The 21,284-nt window shown below is 35.1% G+C and overlaps 4 protein-coding genes across 6 annotated transcripts; 1 reads left to right on the forward strand and 3 right to left on the reverse strand.

The window, feature by feature from the left end:
- The first annotated feature begins 413 nt into the window (after positions 1-413).
- On the forward strand, positions 414-2,992 carry LOC111805420. Of its 2 annotated transcripts, none has more exons than XM_023690512.1 (4): positions 414-554; positions 1,179-2,230; positions 2,522-2,565; positions 2,691-2,992. In XM_023690512.1, the coding sequence occupies exons 2-3, from the start codon at positions 1,383-1,385 to the stop codon at positions 2,556-2,558; spliced, it is 885 nt and encodes a 294-aa protein (XP_023546280.1). In that variant the 5' UTR covers positions 414-554; positions 1,179-1,382; the 3' UTR covers positions 2,559-2,565; positions 2,691-2,992. The 2 variants fall into 2 exon arrangements, with proteins under 2 accessions (XP_023546280.1, XP_023546281.1); XM_023690513.1 differs by having other exon boundaries at positions 414-500.
- Positions 2,993-4,155: 1,163 nt separating this feature from the next.
- On the reverse strand, positions 4,156-9,414 carry LOC111805422 (protein ACTIVITY OF BC1 COMPLEX KINASE 1, chloroplastic). 2 transcript variants are annotated; one of them, XM_023690519.1, is made up of 14 exons: positions 8,826-9,414; positions 8,276-8,482; positions 7,765-7,854; positions 7,523-7,669; positions 7,231-7,395; positions 7,011-7,151; positions 6,746-6,925; positions 6,450-6,645; positions 6,206-6,333; positions 5,227-5,298; positions 4,963-5,075; positions 4,731-4,872; positions 4,580-4,649; positions 4,156-4,466 (listed from the first exon to the last, which is right to left on the reverse strand). In XM_023690519.1, the coding sequence occupies exons 1-14, from the start codon at positions 9,111-9,113 to the stop codon at positions 4,402-4,404; spliced, it is 2,004 nt and encodes a 667-aa protein (XP_023546287.1). In that variant the 5' UTR covers positions 9,114-9,414; the 3' UTR covers positions 4,156-4,401. The 2 variants fall into 2 exon arrangements, with proteins under 2 accessions (XP_023546287.1, XP_023546288.1); XM_023690520.1 differs by having other exon boundaries at positions 4,168-4,466; positions 8,802-8,962.
- A 1,838-nt stretch (positions 9,415-11,252) lies between these two features.
- Positions 11,253-11,585, reverse strand: LOC111805423 (flowering-promoting factor 1-like). Its single transcript, XM_023690521.1, has one exon. The coding sequence runs from the start codon at positions 11,583-11,585 to the stop codon at positions 11,253-11,255; it is 333 nt and encodes a 110-aa protein (XP_023546289.1).
- A 7,055-nt stretch (positions 11,586-18,640) lies between these two features.
- Positions 18,641-20,103, reverse strand: LOC111805424 (fasciclin-like arabinogalactan protein 3). Its single transcript, XM_023690522.1, has one exon. The coding sequence runs from the start codon at positions 19,731-19,733 to the stop codon at positions 18,885-18,887; it is 849 nt and encodes a 282-aa protein (XP_023546290.1). The 5' UTR covers positions 19,734-20,103; the 3' UTR covers positions 18,641-18,884.
- Positions 20,104-21,284: the final 1,181 nt, after the last annotated feature.

A 21,284-nucleotide genomic window follows, 5' to 3' on the forward strand; every position in this document is an offset into this window, starting at 1 on the left:
TCCGATGTTCTCTCGGCTTTTGGCATAGGTCAAAATCACTCTTTTAACGTCACACCTTAAAAAAAAATTAATTTTTATTCATAATTTTCAAAATTAATAAATTAAGCTCTATAATTAAAAAAAAATATGTTTCATTAAATATAAAACAGAGACAAATAACTGAATAAAAAATATTTTTTTAATTTCAGAAAATATTCAGACGTCAGATTTTATTTAATAATAAATGTTATGATGGTGTGACTTTATTCTCCGATTATTATTATTATTTTTAAATAATTTGAGTCCACAAGAAAATGAAAAAAATAAAAATAAAAATAATGAAAATTTGTCTCTCAAATAATATTATTTATTAAATAATAAATATAGTTATAAAAAATTATAAAAAGGAGCATACCTCCCCTCCCCCACCGTTCTGACCACTCTCTCTCCCCCTTTTTCCAGGCTCAAGTTGCAGATACTCTCTTCTCTTGCGTGAAAAATCTCGGCCTCTATTTTTTCAGGTCTCGTCTCCATCTGGATTTTCCATTTTTCTGGAAATTTCGCTCTCTTTTGAGGTGATTTCGATTGGATTTCTGTTGCCTTGCTTTATCTGAACTTCCTGTTCTTTGATTCTTTGTTTTTGTGTTTTTGCTTGGCGAGTTGAATGTGTTTGTTTCTTTGACTTCGTTGCTAGATTTCTTGTACTGATCGTCGGATAATCATTTTTCTTTGAAGTACTGAGTTCTCGAATCAATTGTTTTGTTGGTGATTGTTCTTAAAGTAATCGCATTGAACAACTCTTTTTTGGACGGGGTTTTTGTTTTTTAAGTTGTTGTTTCTGGGCCATGGGCTGGATTTTCTGGAGTTTTTATTTCATTATCAGTGGTTTTTGCTCGGATTTTTGTTTGCTAAAGAACTGGACTGAATGGAACAGATGGAAATTTGGAACCTGATTTTCGGTTGGGTCTTTACTCTTAAGAGTTCATGTTCCGATTAATTTGGAAGTGAATTCTAGGGAATATTAACGATCACGTTTCTTCGGAAATCAAAGTAGAAACTCGTGTTGCTATCTGTAAGAATTTTGGAAAGTTTGGTCACTTTGGAGTCTTTGTCCAGAGCGTGTAGAATAAACTAATGGTTGCATTGTAGTATCTCACTCATTGATTATTACCTAATTCATGTTCTGTTGTTATTTTCAGATGTGCAGCCAATTATTGTAGTTAAAGGATTGGCCTTCTAAATGCATTTGGTGTATTATTTGGTCATCTCACAGTAGCATTTTGAGCCGGATTGATCAATGATTAGATTCTTTGATTAATATCTTAATTCTACTGAGGTGTTCATAGTTCCTTCTGGTTTATCCGGTTTTTATATGAAAGTAGGTTCAACTTCCCATCTCTTTCATGGATAGTAATCAGTTTGCTTCTAATTGGGATGACGTGATTTGTTCGATATGCTTGGAGTTTCCTCATAATGCTGTACTTCTGCAATGTTCATCGTATGACAAAGGATGCCGCCCCTTTGTGTGTGACACGGACCATTTACACTCGAATTGTCTTGATCGTTTTAGAAATGCACATAACACGACTCCCCCATCAACATCTGATGTAGTTCCTCCTATCGACTCGGAGCCAGTGGCACCAGAAGATAATTGCAAATTATGTTGTCCTTTGTGTAGAGGGGATGTTAGTGGATGGAAGGTGGTCGATGAGGTCCGTGTACATTTGGATGAGAAGAAGCGTTATTGTGAGGAAGAACAATGTAGATTTTTGGGTACTTATTTGGAATTACAACAACATGCTCAGCTGGAGCATCCTCATGCTTGTCCTTCGAAGATTGATCCTGCTAGGCTACTTGACTGGGAAAATTTTCAGCAATCCTCTGAAATCATTGATGTCTTAAGTACCATTCACTCAGAAGTTCCTCATGGCGTGGTGTTTGGTGACTACATGATTGAATATGGAGACGATGAAAGTGGTGATGAGTTTGAGGATTTTCCTGGGGATGAAGGCAATTGGTGGACCTCTTGTATCTTGTATCAAGTATTTGATAATTTTAGGAACTCAAGGAACCGAAGGAGGTCAAGAATTGGCGATACAAGAAGGGGAAGTCGACGTTCAAGTAACGACTTATCAAATTCAGATGACAGTTCGGTGGCCTCAGTTGAATTTGCAGAATACGGGGTAGAAGAAATTGATGACGAACTTGCAAGTACAAATGTGACTTCGAGCGGTAGCTCCAACCATAGGAGGTGAGAATTCTTTCCCCTTCAAATCCTGAGTGAGCTCTATTCAAGCATTTACGTTTAACTCGTTATTTGTCGGGATTCATGGAACTTCTTAACATGTTTTGGCTGAAATCGACCTTAATAATTAAAACAAAAATGAACCATTATAACATTTATGAATTAGATAAGACTTCTTTTTGTTGCATCTAGTTCTTAGCTCTACAAGTTGAGCAGTTCAGCTTAGATGTCACAATACCGATTTGTTTGAGTTTATTGTTCTAACTTGATTCATTCATCTTCCTCACCAATCCCTAGTTCCCGAAGACGTCGCTCCCGCTTTTACGACAACTAGCCACTAGGTATGCACTTTCCCATGATCTGCACTGTTTCTAATACTCAACGGGACATCTTTAAGCATGGTCTACTTTCTTCTCCTTCCGACTCACAAATATTTTTCCTCGTGTTTCTTTTGATTTTATGGCAGCTTCGGAAATGAGGCGGAGTTAAGGAAATAGAGGAACCTCTTAGATGTAGGAAGTACTCAAATTCCTGTTAAATTATGTTATGTTTAAACATTTAGTTCTTAGATTGTGTTGCCTTCTTTATTTCTTCTAGTTTTGTTTGGTTTCTTTTATGGGGTTGTTCTAAGATGTGTTCTGCTCACTCATTACATTGTAAAAAAGGATTGAAAGGCGCCAAGCTGATGATAACTGATGCTTTAGTGTACAGCTGACCTAAGTTTTGTTCCCATGTTTCATTTAAAACTTTGCAAGTCTTGCAATCTCACTTATGGTTGTCGACGTGCTGCCTGGCGTTGAGCTAGTGCTTCGTACGACGTTCTCAAATGTCGTGCTCTTGCATTCCTACTGTTGTCGAATCCTAGTTTGTTTTGCTTTATTTCTCAACTTCATTCTATGATGATTGATTTATGTTTAGCTTTGAAAAGTTCTAACTGCAGATGGTGGGCTCAGGTCAGTGTCATAGGATATGCTTACCCTTTTAGCACAAGTCAACTTCTAGATAAGTACTTTCGAACTAGAACGGATGCAGTTGATGCTAGTTAGGTGGCCTCGGGTCGAGAAAAATTCATACCTCGTTTGATAACGATGTCATTGTTTGTTTTCAAATATTCATTTTTGAAATTTATGTTAGTTTTCTCTCCATTTTTTATTAATTTTTAGTCTTAAGTTTCAAAAACAATGCTGAAAAACACCCATTGGTAGAAATGTAGGTTGTTCCATTCAATTTTTAACAAGAACAACTCAGGTAAATTACTTGAAAACGACACTTCCATCCTTTTGTGATGAGCTCTTGTGCTGTCGGCTGTAAATACTAAAAAATATAATTGCCTCTCGCAAAAGCCAACCGACACAATCATTTCTATCACTTAAATGATGTATGGGAGAAGTTTGTAATATCATAATATTAAAAATAAAGAAGGTATTAGATGCTAAATTGACAGTCTGGAAAGTGTTTATAACCTACGTTTACCGCTAGCAGATATTGTTGTCCGTTATATATCGCTGTTAGCCTCACAATTTTAAAACGCCTTTACTAAGGAGAGGATTGTTAGGAATGTTTCGGTTCCGTCAACCGATGTGGAATTTCACAATCCACCCCCTCTAGGGGACTCAACATCCTTATTTGCACACATGATTGACTTTGATACCATTCGTAACCGCTTAAGTCCACCTCTAATAAATATTCTCCGTTTTGACCGGTTATGTATCGCCTGTTATATATTGTCATCAGCCTCACGGTTCTAAAACATGTCTAGTAGGGAGTCTCACGATTCTAAAACATGTCTAGTAGGGAGAGTTTCCACACCTTTACAGTGAATGTTTCGTTCCCACCAATATATGATATCTCATGTGTATTAACTTAACACAAAATTCAATGACTACTGCAAGATCAATTGTCGTGGCATTTCAGTTTCTGAGCAAAAATACTTTTCCTTCCGAAAAAAAAGGGCAAATTTTGGTTCCCGACAGAAGAATCCCATTTTCTACTCAAAACAGTTGTCTATACATATATGTATATATGGTATGCCTATAAAGATAAACTACCTCCCTGTAATTTACAAATGCTCTTGTTCAATGATTTTAATGTAAAATGGCAGAAAGCTACATGTTAAGTACTAGCTTCCTGAATGAATTAAAGTTGTATTTCTATATGTGGCTAAACAGTGCTATCTTTTATCTGTCAGATAGAACGGATTCGGTCCAAGCAAGCATGAGATCCCGGACTACGGTTGGAAAATCTGTGAAGGCAGCCCCGGTCGTGGGGAGAGAACATTAGGTTCGATTTCGACCATGTAGAAGTTAAATGTCTAAATGTGAAAAGTTGGAATGATTAGTGATCGTAAAGGTCTACCTTGGGCTACTTCCAAAGCCATTGATGGTACGTCGATCTGATCTTCAAGTAATCGGTAGACATCTACGAGCTAATGAAGAAAACATGGCATTTTAGTATATCCTAAACCAGTAGAATCAAATCAATAAGGGAACAAAAGGAGATGACTGACCTCTTGAACATGAAGCTGCGAATCTTCAGTCAAAGCAAGAAGCAGCTGTCGGCGGATTCCTGCGTCGAGGAGGAATAGGCGAGCCCCATCTTTGATTGTATCTTTGAGGTCAAGTTTCTTCTCAACTTTTCCTGAGCCTTGCCTGGAAAAGGTTGTCAAAGAAGAAACAAGTCAATGGTATTATAAAGCCGGAAAGAACATAAACTAGAGCTGGCTGTGTAATGTTACAGACAGGTCGTTCTTCTGCAATGCTGGGTTGCTGCTCATCTTAACGACGTTCTCTTTAGCGAGCACTATAAGATTTTCGAGACGCTTCCATTGAAACATTCCATCTTTAAATAAAACCTAAAGAGCAAGATAAAAAATTGACATATTAAGGAACTTCTGCTGTAGCTGATAGCTCCATCGTAAGAAACAGAAGGAAATCAGTTTCAAAGAACTATTTTAACACAAAAATGCCTAATCATACTTTAGATAGCAGGAGTATTGATCAAACCTGAATGAGGCGTTCGCGTAAGGCCGGGTTTGGATCTGTCAAAAGACGCTTTGCGATATATGGATATGCAACCTGTTGCAGACATGAAGATGGAGATCAGATCCTTAACAAGAGAAGGGAACATATAAGGGTAAGGCAATGCCAGCAAAGGTTTCGCTTAAGGTTCTATTATTGCTTTCAATATAATATAATCGTTCTCTTATAGAAACAACAGATTAGAATTAGTGAAATGGGAAAGGAACAAATTCTCCTATGTCTAAGCCCCCAGGGGTTTATAGAAAGACAAAGTGACTATCTCGATCAGTAGCTCGAGTACTCGAGTATTTTGATAAAGGCCCCCAAACAAGAGACAGATTCAATTCCATCAATCGATCAAGAGTCTTTCAACGTACTTTATTTTCTATTTTTATTTTTTTAATAAGAGATAATTTCATTGATGATTGAAATTTACAAAAAGAATGTAATATCCATTGTGTTTAGAACAGACCCTCCCAATTTGGAACGAGAGAGGTATAATTATAGGAAGTAAAAATATTAGACAGTGTACACCAAAATATAGTAGTAAACAACCTTGTCGAAAAGTTTTGTATAATTCTGTGTCCTTTCTGTAAATATTCTCCGAAAGAAATTTCTTTCTTTCCACAAAAGAAAGTCATGATGACCAAGATTTCTAAAGAAGAACATCAAGCATTTCACAAAAGATCTAGTGCATTGTTGACCAAGCAACCAATGAAATTAATTGCTCCACCCCCCTCCAAAAAGAGGGAGGAAAAGGCGTTTAATTCACTTGTTGGAACTATTTTAGACGTTATACTCATGAATCCTAGCTTTATCAGAATGCTTTTTCATAGGTGGTTGTGTCAGGCCTCAAAGAACTAACTCAGGAAAACCATAAATTTCTCGACCAAAATACACCTTCGTTGAATAAGAAATGTGCACCGGAAGTAGAACTTATAAAATATGTCAAATATAACCTCACCTCAAGAAACTTGAAGTTGGGCTTGAGAGTAAAACAAATTCCCTCTTGAGTCAGTAGAGATCGGATAACAAGAGAGAATCTCTCAGGTATTCGGATAGGATAATTATAGACCAATTGATTGAACTTTCCTGGAACACGTGAAACAGATATCTTAGCAATTCTATGTTATGACTCTTCTGTTGAACTTAGAAGTGTTATACTGAAACAAAACTCCACAGATCATATATAGACTAGGGAAGTTTACCAGTGACACTTCGAAAATTAAAATCAGATAACCCTTTCCCAGCAGAATTTTGCCAAATAGCTACTAATGCCGGAATGATAGGAGCAACATCTGTTCCAGGGGCCAGAAACCCGAGCCTAGTGAAGTCATTTGCCATTTCAGCATAATCCTCATTTACAGCATGCACGACCGCATCGATCAAGATCTGTTTATTCAGCTGAAGTATAGAAATAACAATACCACAAAACAAAAACAAAATGAGAGAGGGAAAAAACTAACATTTTTCATTTAATTTTCCATTAAAGATGAAAACTTACCTGACTGAGCACAGCAACATTTCCAAAATCGACATATGCAATACGTCCATCATGCATTGCAAAAATATTTCCAGGATGGGGATCACCATGAAATAACCCAAATTCTAGCAATTGCCTCAATGCTGCACTAACTCCAACAGTTAGGAATCCATCAACATCAATGCCAGCATTCTTAATAGCCTGGTTTGAATGAGTAAATTGTTAATACTTCAAGTACCCAAAAGAATTCATATACCAAAAAAAGAAACCATATGAACAATCAAACCTGTGGGTCAGTGCAGCGGATACCATCAATCCATTCCATCACCAAAACTCGTGAACCAGAAAGTTGTTTGTAAACACGAGGAATTTTTACAGTAGGATCATTTTTGAAGTTTTCAAGAAAATCCTCAAGGTTACGGGCTTCCTGCATTAGAGAAGCAAAACTAGCATAAGAATTCAACAGCTCCAAAACTAGTCTGCTAGTGTACAATTCAGATGCATACCAAAGTATAATCAAGCTCCTCCAGTAGCTTCTCACCAAATTCATCAACTATGAGCTCAGCATTACACCCAAGTTTTTGTAGACTGATGCCATTTAAAAAAGAAGCAAGCGTTCGGAAGAGAAAAAGATCCTGGTATATTATTGGCTCGATCTTAGGCCTTTGGACCTGCAGAAAAATTATAAAACAATACGGGGGGTAAGTTTTTTTAAACGTGAATGGAAACTTTAAAATGTATGACCTTTCAGAAATATGAGGAAAATAATAATGTTAATTACATAAAATTCATACAAACCTTGATAGCAACATCCTCACCGGAGTCTCGTAGAGTAGCGCGGTAGACTTGACCCAAACTTGCAGCTGCTATTGTCCGTGACGAAATTTTGCTAAAAACAGCTTCAAGGGGGCGACCCAGTTCCTCTTCTATGATATTGAACGCAACCTACACAATGCCAAACCACATGAGATTACCAGAAAAATACAATATCATGTATAAAGATGCCTCAGATTTACTAACTGCTAATAACAACATTCTACCTCGTTAGGAAAAGGAGGAACATCGTCTTGAAGAATGCAAAGTTCATTCATATAATCTTCTCTAATAATATCAGGTCTGTTGGCAAGGACCTGTCAAAATGGAAGAAAGATCGAGACAACCCCGAGATGTTGAAATGGCATGTCTTTTCTAGAACACATGATAAATAGGGTGTCCACTTCCCGAACTATAGGCTACTCCAAGTAAAACTTTTCTAGAACACATATTCGAGCTGATTATGGTAAACGTCACGATTTAGAAAAAAGTAAGAAAAACCCTGATCAAGCTGCAAAAGGAGCTTAGAAATCCGTGAATATTGACTATGAATTCAGTAGACAAAAATCAGGGTATCCTGGGCACTTTCTTGAATTAATGGGAATCAAAAGATCTAAATGGAGGGAGCAGATAGATGAACTACAATAAAAAAAAAGATTTAGACTTCATTCAGAAAAACCATTTATGGTGATTAGAAACAGAAACCAAAGGAATGCAAACAATTTAAAAGAAGCATACCTGCCCAGCTTTAATGAACGAAGGTCCCAAATTACACAAGAGATTTCTAAGCTGCTGAGCACGAAATGGAACGACCTCTTCATCCCTTCCGACAAAGCAGTCATACATCAATGTAGACCAGTAAAATCCGAGACTCCAAACTATCTCCACACCACGAGAAATGAGAGATAAGACTGCTCCTCTGGATTCCAATACCTTGTTTCTCACCTACATACAAGATTCAAAGGATTATGCAAGACAATCTTGTCCGAGTTCTATTATTGAGCGCCATCATATATTGAACTAACAAGCTTAACCAATTCTTAATGGATTTCAGCCTAGCAGTATTCATGCTCATAAGTTTAGAAGTTTTGCAAATTGTTATCATCATAAAACACCACGAAATTTGTAGAGAGATAATAACAATGGCGAAAATTAACATCAGTCAAGCAGTAAAGAATAAGATCCTGAAACCGTATTAGCTAGCAGCAGAATTCACAAGAAAGACACGAATACGCAAAAATGGTGTACACATTCAGTTTCTTACAAAGTACTGTTAAGAAATTCGTACTGTCTCGGGAGAATACTTGCGAAATGGTATACAAACACCTCGCTCAATATCCAGCAACTCCAAGGCAGTACTAGATTTCGGCACTTGCCAGTTCTTACTCTCACCAGAACCACCACTGCTTCCACTCGCCGCAGCTCTACTACCGGAGACTTCAGCAGCAAAATTCGAAATCCTAATCACAGAAACCTTCTGCTTCCTTCCCCGCACAAGCGTACTCCTACCTTTCAAGGTGCGTTGTTTAGCAGAAAACGAAACGGCATGCGTGCAATTCGCAAGAACAAAATCCATAACCAAAAAACGAAAAATCAAAACCCTAAAATCTAGAGAATGAGAAGAAAAACGGAATCACTGAGCTCGACGCCGGAGAGGAAAAACGATCAATCAACTCCAAAAATCAGTTAAAGCCGACGATTCATCTTCGAGATTCGTGCAATTTGATGTGAGCAATCGGGAGCCTCACAACAAGAGCTTGATAATTGATCCCCTCCACAGAAATTCTCCAGCCATTGATAGCTGAGTCGAAGCTTACGTGTACGGTACAATTACTTTTTGTTTTGGATTAAGTTCAGAGAATTTGCGGCTGAGGTGGCCTTTGAGCTGTCATGGTAGTTTGTGGTCGTGGCTTTGAGAGGTCCACAGCCCCATCAAAATTTTATATATATATATAATATTTTTAACCATTTTATTACATTATATTATTTAATTTAATTTTAGAATATTAACTTAAAATAAATGGTAATAAAATAAGTACTTGCTTACTTATTTAATATACATTTAATTCTTGTAATTACTTTTTAATTGATAACTAATTTTTGTTAGTTTATTTCCATTAAGTCAAATTATTAAAATAATTTTAACTAATTAAATTTAATATTTCAACTTTTCAAAGAATATAGATATTTTATTAGATTAAAAAAAAGGGTATTTTTGTAATTTTGTCTCTCTATTTTAATTAAAAGTAAGTTATATAAAATTTGGAGATTGGGAAGAAAATAAGCGTTATATGAGACAAATAAGTGGAGGGTAAAGACATTTACGCTGGTTTTTATTTTTATTGAATTTATGAAATTACCATTTTGCCCTTAACCTGTAATTTCCCCTTCTTTCTCCTCCACACACAAATAGCAAATAGCGTCACAATCATACTCTTTTAGTAGCGGGATAGTGATAGTGATTGCGCGACACTTGTTTTAATTCAACAAACAAGTATTGTAGATGTCAATTGTATTAAAACATGTATGCAATTGAGTGTACAAGATTCTGTCATAATAGGTTTGATGACTACTGAATCTCTTACCGTAGTAAATTATAATGCAGTTTTCCTCTCCGACATAAAAAAGACGAAACGTGCGGTCATAAGCGACATTATTATGTACAAACATGCCCAGCATACATGACTATTCACTCGTCACTGAAACCTAACAACAGCAATGACGAGTATCGATTACGACATTGATCCATTCCTTCATATAGAACGAGTACCAAAAGAGCAAGGTGGCTTTTGGTAAGTTTTCTATTAACTAAATTTAACATTTATTAACAATAATAATATAATTAGAAGATGTTTAATATAAAATAGAACGTTAATTACTTAAATAAAAGTATTAAAAAAAATAAAATTTAGCGTGTGAAAAAAAAAAAAAATATATATATATATATATATATATATATATATATATATTACGTGGAATAAGGCAGAGCTTGTTTTTCTTGTGGGTTGGGAGTCATATGCACGTGCTGCAGCAAACAAAAAAGTTATCCAATCATATTTTGACAAGTGGCAGCAACGTAGTTTGCTTGTCACGTGAAAACCCCGTTTGGGGACCTCACATATGTCAACATTATTATTCCCATCGCATGACCTATTATATATATGATTGAATAATGATTCTATTTATACTGCCGCCTTTCTCTCTCCCGGGTTTCCTTTTTTCGTTAGATAATTAATTACACGTTTGTCGGGTCTACTAAAATTCCATCTCTCGACACTTGATAACTTAAGAAGGACACTTCTCGAAAGCTAGAATTTATACTTCTAAAATTCGATAAATTATTTAAGAGTCGTTCGGTTGAAGGTTTTGTTTATAATAAATGGTTAAAAGAAAATATGTACAAAAAAAAAATTAAATAGTCGTATTTAGATAAATATTATTATAATTTCATATAAATATTCAAATTATTAAAATAATTTTAGCTAATTTCCTTTGTTTTGGCCACAATTTATATATATATAATATATATATATATATATATTTCTTTTTCATATTCAAACCTAAAAAACATATCGTTATTTTATTCATATATATGATACAAATGCATCAATGCTATGAACTTATTACGATAATACAAAGCACCCATTTCTTACAAGATGATAAAAATACCCGACAAATACTTGAAATAACGAAAAACCCCACAAAGCTTTCAACCTCACACATCTCGAACGTGGAAGAGATTAGGGTTTTTAATGACTATGTCGTACATATGAACGGAGTTAAACTTGGCATAGTCTTTGGGTAGAGAAATAAGGTCAATAGACGAGCGTTTATGAAACTGAAACAGCTCTGGATCACCTCCATAGTACCTCTCCCATCCCAACGATGTGAGGATTTCCTGTAGCAAGGAGTAGGACGACACAGCCTGGCCTGTCGGCAAGTATATCAGTACCTTTCGTCTCGAGTTCCCAAGCCTTCCATCAGAATCAGCTTGAGGATTTTCGATCAGTCGAATTACACCGTTCTTGAAAACCCAAACCCCCGACATGTTTGTTGCTTAGTTGTGATGTTTGGTGGAGAAGTTGAAGGTTATATGTATATATATAGAGTTGGAGTTGTGGGTCCTAATGGGTTTAAATATGAGGGTACATGGATTCCCTAGAGGGAGGTATTTTAGGGTACAACAGCCACACGTGTGGTTTGGTTCGGTTTCTAGGAAGAATCTCCACGTGTTCTTACATGCTTTACTTTTCCATATATATAGTGAAGATTCTTTGTAAACTATAGACTCTACACTACTTTAGAAATATAGCTTCTTTCTTTTATTATCATTTTATAAAGTCATGAAGCTGCACCCACTTACATTCACGAGCTAGCCACGTGAAGGGGTCGGTTTATTTGGAGATATGCTCGAGAATCACTTCAAGAAAATGTTAGATACAGATTATCTTGTTAATCGAATATCTTAACGCAAAAATACTTGTTTGAGATTCGAATCATTCCATAAATAAGATCGATCATGTCAAACTTGAATGATTCTAAACTACGATAAAGAAACTTAGGTATTGACTAAAGAAAAGCAAAATGTTTTTTTTAATCTTCTATTAGGAATTCCAACGACGGTAACTTTCATATTTTATGACCATAATTACCCTTATGTATACTTCAGGATCATAATTAGTCACTAGGTAAATGTAATTTTACAATAATTAATAAAATATCATAGCTCTAAATTATCATCCACCGAAAATTTGTAACTATCTAGAAGTAAATGAAGTCTGATTCTTCTTTAATGTGGCATGAATTGCAACATCTTGTGATAATTTGAACAAACATGTTCTTTACATTTTCGTTGAGGTTTATATCACATGATTGATGTCTTGGTTCATATCATGGTATTTCCATGAACACGAGTTCGTACAAGATAAACCGTTTGAGTCTCCATTTACATAACCACGTGTTAATGAAGTAAAAAGAAAAAGTAACGGTTGTGAATAGGTTACGAACGGTAGACCATAAATTTGTTCTATTTCGACATGTACCCTCGTAAGCTCTTATAGTTGTACACCTATGATCTTCCTCTAACTTTGGTTGTGCTCTCAACAATCCTTTCCTCGAGCAAAGAACCACCAAATTTCATCTCAAATAGAGGCAACTATCTGTTTTTACTCTCGAGTGTATCACTTTTAACGTGGTCAGCTCCTCTTCACTAGGACTATGTCATTAAGACACGCTAATGTCAACTATTGACCATCTATATATTTTCAACAATGGTATGATATTATCCGCTTTCGACAAACCTTCATGTTTTTAGTTTGAGTGTCAATTCGAAAGTCTCGTACTACTAATCTTAGCCAATACGAGAGTTATTTTCATCCCGAACAATCAATATTTAGATATAAAAGTGAACTTGAGCTTCTACTTTATCCAATAGGACCATTGAATATACTCTCTTTTATAGCTTCTCTACACTCAATATATTGAGGGTAGAGCTGAAACGTTCACCCATCTGCCATCACGTGGGCTATATGGTCCTCTACCTACGACAACTCTGTGTGTGCGCGCCGGCATGTCAATTCTACCATTTTGCATGCCTTAAATCTGCTTGGATCATATTTCCATACATAGCAACTCATATTTTTAAAGGCGTTCAGACGACTTTATTTTTGTATGTACTTTATTCGTTCTTGTCGATATGAATATTGGTCTAAGTGTGATACTCGNCGACTTTATTTTTGTATGTACTTTATTCGTTCTTGTCGATATAAATATTGGTCAAGTGTGATACTTGAGTAAAAGGGTTGTACGTGAATGTTCGAGATTATATCCTAATAAGAGTGATTCTGAAAATATGATGGTTAAGAAGTGTATACGATAATTGATAGGTACTGCTTATATCAATANCTGAAAATATGATGGTTAAGAAGTGTATACGATAATTGATAGGTACTACTTATATGAATATGGAGAACTTTCCTTTTCGGTAGCTTTATAGCTTGGTGTAATCGTACGTTGAGTGATCTCTTAAGAATTTTTCAAAAAAACATATGNTATGGAGAACTTTCCTTTTCGGTAGCTTTATAGCTTGGTGTATCGTACGTTGAGTGATCTCTTAAGAATTTTTCAAAAAAACATACGAGTAAGAAAAAAAACATGTTGAATGAGCTCGTGTTTGGTCTTTGGGACATTTTTCACTCTTGGAATCACTTCAAAACAACTAGGTAATGTGAGATCCTACATCGGTTGGAGAGGAGAACGATGCATTCTTTAGAAGGGTGTAGAAACCTCTTTCTAACCGACGCGTTTTAAAACCATGAGATTTATAACAATATGTTAACGAGACAAAGCAGGCAATATCTGCTAGCAGTGGGCTTGGACTGTTACAAATGGTATCAGAGCTAGACACAGAGAGAGGTGTGCCAGCGAGGACATTAGGGGTTGGAGAGGAGAATGAAACATTTCTTATATGGGTGTGAAAATCTCTTCCTAACAGACGTATTTTAAAATTGTGAGGTTGAATACCCAGACAATTTATATTGAAATGACTCGTATTGCTATGTGGGGATAGTTTTCACTCTTTGAATCGATTTAGAACAAATAGATAACGTAATCATGTCGTAGAAGAATACCCAGGTGTCAAATTCGAATTCTAAACCTGGGTCTGAATCTTGAACATAGAGCGTTACATTAACCGCTAAGAACGGCTTCTAAATCAGCTTTTTCTTTGAACGAAAGTAAGAAAAGATGCTATGGTGGTCCTGATATGGTCGGATAGGCTCAAAAGGGTGTCCCCTACAAGGGCTATAGTCCAGAAAAAAGAGCATTGTATGCATGCCTTTAACCATCCAACCTCCAAGCTAAGAACCCTTTATGTTTTTTCTGGTTCCTATGATGTACAAATTTCATTATAATATATATATATATATATATATATATTCGGTTTAAAAAATACCCTTAAATTTGTCTTAAAAGTTTTGAAAATACTCTTAGGATTGATTTTTGGATGAAAACATATAATATTTTATTTCAAAAATACTTTATCGATTTAACTCTTGAAAATACATTTATTTTTAAAAAAATTATTAATGTTGTTATCCATGCCTTATAGATTATCTTTCTTAGATACCGACGATATTAGTGTTAATTTTAAAAATTCTTAAGTATTTTTAAATCTAGTATTTTAACTTTTTTTTAAATAAAAAAAAATTAAACCTAGTTATGAAGTTTTTGAAAAGAAAAAAAAAAGATTATTAAAGAGGGTTAATGATTTTTTAAATAATTTTGAAAGTTTGAATAATAAAATTTTAAAAAATTAATTATTATTTTTTTTTTTGAAGTTTTTTTAATAAAAAAAATTGAAAAGATATTAATAAACTTTTAAAGTTGAATTTTTTAAACCATTTTGAAAGTTTATTTTTAAAATTATTTTAAAAGTTTAAAGGTATTTTTGAAGAAATTAAAAAAAATTAATAATATTAATGAAAATTTCATTTTTTAAATAATTTTGGAAAATTCAAAACATATTTTTTTAAATCTTTCAAATTTTTAAAGGTATTTTTATATTTTAAAATTTTAATGAGAGTTTTAAGAATAGTTTCAAACAAATTTTAATTGTCTTCACAAATAATAAATAAATAAATAAATAAAAATTAATGACGAAAATTCAGAAAGTTTATGCACCAAGTGGGGAGACCCTTCCCTTTATAGTGCTATCACTATATCCTTTATTTCTTAATACTTATCGTTCTCGATGCGGTTGATAGCGATGAGCTTTAACTGTGTATTATTATATCTGATAATGTTTTAAATCTTTTCTTATGATAATAATATATATCGTTATTTTAGGGTTTCTAAAAGTTGGTAAAGATTCTACCACATGTCACAAGGATTGACAAGGATAACGATTGTGTGACATTTGTTCTAATTTAACGAACAAGTTAGTCGTTACGAATGAACGAATATTGGACTTTGCGGATAATTTCGATATAGTCTTTAGCCTTAACTCACGTTTTGGAAGTAAGTATTGTAGATGTCAATTGGGTTGAAACCGGTGGGTAAGAGAGGTTACAACACTTGGTAGGGTGGAGGAGAGGAAATAATGTCGTTGTAACAGTCTAAGTCTACTGTTAGCCGATATTGTTCTCTTTCGCTTTCTCTTTTGAGCTTTCTTTCAAGGTTTTTTAAAACGCGTATGTTACGAAGAGTTTTTCAGGCCTTTATTTAGACTGTTTTGTTCCCCTCTTCAACGGTGGAATCTCACAATCCATCCCTATTTGGAACCTAGTGCCCTCGTTGGCACTCGTTCCTTTCTCCCATCGATGTGGGATCTCATAATCATGGAAGAGGTTTGTCAACAAAACCTTGGCGGGAGATTGTCAGCTCTCTCGATGAAAAAATATATATTTTTATTGACGTTTTGAAGTTGCTTGAATTAATTTAGACACGTATTAGGATACACGAATAGTTTTCTTCCCTTATCTCAAGTTATATTACGAGGAACTATTACGTTTTCAAAAGGAGCTAGCATGTTTTTTAAGTCGTCGAAAAAAAAAGGTTGCTTTTCTCGACGATATTGTAGTGCTAACATAGAATGGAATCTTGTGAGTTACTTTCTGAAATTTTAAGGTTAATAAAAGAAAAGGTCCGATGATAAATCCTTAATTTTTTCGAATGAATTGAATATATTAAATTGAACTAATTGCATTGGACCGATAATTTATAAATTCCTTCTAATTTTTTATAACACGATAAGATTAAAAAATATGAAATAATATAATCAATAATTATTTAAGAATTTAAAAAACACGATCGTACAACCCATAGAACAATCGTGTTTTATTTAAGTAAAGTCGTGATATAATTCATAGCGTTAACATAAAAAAAAAATATTGGATAAGATAAGTTTATAATCATTTTTCTACATGTCTTATCTCGATATAAATAAAAGTTCGGAATTCTTCATTTAGTCTGCTTTCAAATGCATCCGCTTCGTTTTTATTTAAAAATCAGCTAAGAAACAAGAAACTTTTACGTCGTTTAACCCAATAACGTGTTGTTAGATTAGAACATATTTGATAAATCCTCCTCCATCCGTTACGGGTCGACAACATCTTCTCCTTTCCCTTCTTCAAATTCCAATTCATATTATCTTCAAACTCGTAATCAACGACAGAACAATATCCATAATTCGTATCATATCTAAAAAATTTCCGAGTACTCGATAAATCTCAATTAAGATTATTCCAGGAGACAAACACGACGTTTATAATCATTCATATTAATTTCTTGTAAAACTAAAAGCTACAAAACCCGATCGGAGGAATGATAATATAAAATTTTACGAAGACGGGAAATAAAATAGAAGGCAAGGACGAGACGGGTAATGCTTCTCAACTCGGCACGANCAAAGGACATCTCTAAATATTTTATGAGGATGAATGATAATTATATAATTAAATTCATAAACTGTTTATTATATTAAAAGTAATGTTTAAAAGGGAAGTGGAGGTTTATTGATTCGTTTTTTTGGTAAAAAGATTAATTAATTTAAATACATGAAATTAGGGATATGTTCGCCATTTCCATAAGTTAATACCATTAATTAAGCAACCTTGAGCTAAGTTATTCCTCAAATATGCGATTTAATATAAATTAATATCTTATTTTTCTTATATAATAAAGTATTATATCTTATAGTAGCAAAACCATACATATATTCATTCATTAAAATAATGCTCATCATTATTCTATAGATTCTTCAATGTACTTATCAAGTGATGATGCAATTTATATATTTATTTATTCAACTAACTTTTTTTAAATAAATAAATAATAAGTTTATTAAATTAAATTTAGTTTATTAATTGAGTTGAAAAATCTTAATTAAATGTTTAAAAATAAATAAATATTTACTTATTAATAATTTACTTTTATTAAAATAAAATTTTCAATAAATAATCTAACCATTCGCATTTATTTTATGATTGATTTAAGTTCGTTATTTAATAAGTTCGGTCTTAAAAAAAAATGTTAATACGTATTTTATTTATTTTAAAAGTTTACTACTCATTTTTTTCAAGAGTTTGGTAAACAAATATAATTATATCAATAAATTGATAGTTCTTCAAATTGCATCGAATATAATCCAAATCGTATAAATTGTGTTGGGTTAATTGAGTTATTCGAGTTACGAGTCATTGGAACCATTACTATTCTAGTTTCTTAGGATGATTATTTTGTGGGTGTGCTAAGGAGTGAGAAGCCCTCATCAATCTCAGTTGGAATTTTATCCTTAGCCCATTCAATAGTTTGTGGGCCTAGGTATGAATGGTCACCAAAGTGGTTACGTTGGGCCAACTAATGTCCGCCGCCTTTTGGGACCTGTCAACTTCGGGACTTGTGAGATCTCGCAATCCATTCTCTAGGAACCCAATGTACTGCCTCATATCTTGCTTTGATACCATTTGCTGATACCATTTGTAATAGCTCACACTGTCTCATTTGTTTGCTGATACCATTTGTAATAGTCCCACTCACTGGCACACTGTCTCATATTTAGCTATGATATCATTTGTAATAGTCTAAGCATTTGAGCACCGCTAGCCAATCTCATAATCTACTCCCTTGAGAACCCAACGTACTTGTTGGCATACCGTCCCATGTCTAACTTTGATACCATTTGTTACTGTCAGCCAACTAATATGGGACTTTGGAACCTGCACCGCTAGCAATCTCACAATCCACCCCCTTGAGAGCCCAACGTTCTGGCTAGCTCACAATCCACCCCCTGAGAGCCCAACGTTCTCACTCACAATTCACCCCCTAAGAGCCCAACGTTCTCACTCACAATTCACCCCCTTGTAACAGCTCATGATCTGCTTTAGACCATTACGTATGACCGTCAGCCTAAGTAGGAAGAGGTTTTCATTCATCCTATTTCACCATTAGGTATAGAGGTTTTCTAGTCCGCTCTCATTCCAATTTCAATCATTTCAATTTCAATTCTGATTCGTGCAACAACAATTCTGATTCGTGCAACAAAATTATGTAGATAATTTCTTTCAATTCTGATTCGTGCAACAAATTATGTAGATAGTTTCTAAAAATTCAAATTTCAATATTATAACATAATATTATTAATATAAATCCTCCCTACTTCCTCTCTTATTACTTCCCCCATTTAAACTGGGATTCCCTAACCGGTTCGGTTAGGTCGGGTTCAACCAGTTAAAATGGACTATCTCACATACATTTCTCTATAATTTTTCATACCCTCACCATTTGTTACACAAAATGACTATACTCCCAAAATAATTCACATAAAAAACATATAACCCATTGGAAAGAGTCACCAAGCCAAGCAAAGAGTCACCAACCCCGCCAGCACAACTCCGCCGCCGGCAACACGGCCACGCGAACCCGCCGAACCATCAGCGTCAGAGTCAGCCGGTCCAGGTGCATCTGCATCATCCGCAACCTCAGCCGATTTTGGAGATGAACTCCTCGGTGATTCAGCCGGAGCCTTGGACGACGGCGAAGGAGAATCGGCATCGTCAACGTCATCATCCGCCGGCGACGGACTGGGAGCTTCAACCGGCGCAACAAACAGAGTCTCCGGCGCAGGAGGCGGCAGATTATAAACACCAATACCAGGAATCACAATCGGAGCACTAACTTGCAGAACAGAGATATCATAAGGCCGAGAAGCAACCGATTTCACAAGCATAGCGCTGAAGGGAGCGCCTTTAGCAGCAGATCCAAATTCGATTTCACCTCGTTTATTATGCACGATTTTCAAGAAGCCTTGTTGCTTGATGGCGTCGCCAGTGGATTGAAACATGGAAGTGATTTCGGTGGGTTTGCCGACGGGGAGCTTACGGAGCTTTGCAGGGTCGTAGTAATCAAGGATAATGTGAGCACCGAGAATCTCCTTGACGGTGTCGAGGGAGTTTTTGGCGATGGCGGAGACGGTGGCGTTGTCGAGGGCGAGGACGGTGATGGTATTGCGGGTGTTGATTTGTTCGTAGAGGTGGGTTTTGGTGAGATAATCGTTGAAAGCTCCGAATTCAGGGAATTGACTGAGGAGCTTTGTGATGTTGAAGGCGGAAACAGAGGAGGGGAAACAGAGGAGGAAGAACAGAGGAAAGAAGGCGAAAGAGAGGATAGAAGAAGGGGCCTTCTGCTTATTGTTCATCATCCTTATTTTTAAACCTCTCTTTCGCCTTCTTTCCTCTGTTGATGAATGAAGGAATGGAGGGAGGAATTTATAGCAACAATATTAAATTATTATTATTATTATTATTATTGTAATTACTGGTATTTGACTAATTCATAGGTGGATGATTGTAATTCCTCTCCATTTTTAGTAAAATCTCAAAATTAAAATTAACTAACTTTTGGTTTTTTTTATTTATTTATTTATTTATAATATTGAAGTTTTTTTTTGGGGGGTTGAAATATTATTTTTAGTGGATTTGGTTTTAGTTATGTTCAAATTTAGTGGTAATTTTAAAAAAGTTTGAAACAAGTTTTGGGTTTATTGTTAAATTTGTATTTTAAAAAAATAGATTGAAATAAGTTTTGAGATTATTATTAAATTTCATTTCTAAAAAATATTTTCGTTATTTTATTAAATGTTTAAATATTATTTTGTTCATAGTGATCAAAGAGGGGCTGTTTTTATGTAATATTATGGCACACTTTATATACGACAGAAATTCGTATAGAAATTTCAATTTAGTGAATGAAGTGTTGTGCTAAAAGTTTAATGCGAGTAATGACCAATAAGGCTTCTTGGTTAATGTTTGGAGCTTAATGTTTGGAGCTAGTGTTGCCCAGGGGATGGTTGTTGATCCAAAATGTCCAAGTTATTTTTAGTTCCAACTTCTATGGTATTCTTTATAACAAGGGCAATGGGGAGTTTATAGATTGTTTCACTTGGTTTTAGAACACGAGTATGAGAATCCATAGATTGAAACTGTGAAGAGTTAGCGAAGACATAACATAACATCAACACCCATTGACTATGCCCACACTTGTTGGGTGCCACCACTCGAGGGATTTTAGGAACTAAATGTTGATGATTCTTGGCTCGAGGATGAAGGGACAGGGGTGGGAGGCTCGGGATGGGTGATTCATATCATATCACTATAGGTCGTTGTGATTGGGGTCGATTGGATAAGAGGTGTGGTGGGTCAAAATGTTGGAGCTACACGCCATCGATACCAACAAACCTACAACCCTAATTGNATAAGAGGTGTGGTGGGTCAAAATGTTGGAGCTACACGCCATTGATACCAACAAACCTACAACCCTAATCGCTAACCCGAACAATCTAACATCCAGTCACCTCCTTTGAGGAGATTCAACGGAGGTGAGAACTCAAGAAAGATGCTCTCTTGACCTAAAGAACAGATTGGGAATAGTATATTTTCATGCCACATAGCTGGCCACACAATCGCCTCTTGTCGGTGCTTTGCCAAAATTGGCTTTTTCATGGATAAATTTCTGTGTTCTCTCCCTTCTTTGAGTTAAAAGATATAATATAAATAGGGTGAGATCCCTTATCAATTGGAGAGAGGAATGAGTGTCCGCGAGGACGCTCAGTCCCGAAAGAGGGTAGATTGTAAAATNTGGAGAGAGGAATGAGTGTCCGCGAGGACGCTCAGTCCCGAATGAGTGTNAAGAGGGTAGATTGTAAAATCCCACATCAGTTGGAGAAGGGAACGAAGCATTCTTTATACGAGTA

This window comes from Cucurbita pepo, chromosome LG11 (genome assembly GCF_002806865.2).
Source record: "Cucurbita pepo subsp. pepo cultivar mu-cu-16 chromosome LG11, ASM280686v2, whole genome shotgun sequence".
In the NCBI taxonomy this organism is placed as follows: domain Eukaryota; kingdom Viridiplantae; phylum Streptophyta; class Magnoliopsida; order Cucurbitales; family Cucurbitaceae; genus Cucurbita; species Cucurbita pepo.

Bases quoted from the DNA above. Each gene is read 5' to 3' on its own strand.
- LOC111805420 (XM_023690512.1), top strand. From the start codon at position 1,383: ATGGATAGTAATCAGTTTGCTTCTAATTGGGATGACGTGATTTGTTCG. The intron at 2,231-2,521 runs GTGAGAATTCTT...ACCAATCCCTAG, and splicing joins GGTAGCTCCAACCATAGGAG to TTCCCGAAGACGTCGCTCCC.
- LOC111805422 (XM_023690519.1), bottom strand. From the start codon at position 9,113: ATGGATTTTGTTCTTGCGAATTGCACGCATGCCGTTTCGTTTTCTGCT. The intron at 8,483-8,825 runs GTACGAATTTCT...TCTTGTATGTAG, and splicing joins GCAAGTATTCTCCCGAGACA to GTGAGAAACAAGGTATTGGA. The intron at 6,646-6,745 runs GTAAGTTTTCAT...TCTATACTTCAG, and splicing joins ATGTTGCTGTGCTCAGTCAG to CTGAATAAACAGATCTTGAT.
- LOC111805423 (XM_023690521.1), bottom strand. From the start codon at position 11,585: ATGTCGGGGGTTTGGGTTTTCAAGAACGGTGTAATTCGACTGATCGAA.
- LOC111805424 (XM_023690522.1), bottom strand. From the start codon at position 19,733: ATGATGAACAATAAGCAGAAGGCCCCTTCTTCTATCCTCTCTTTCGCC.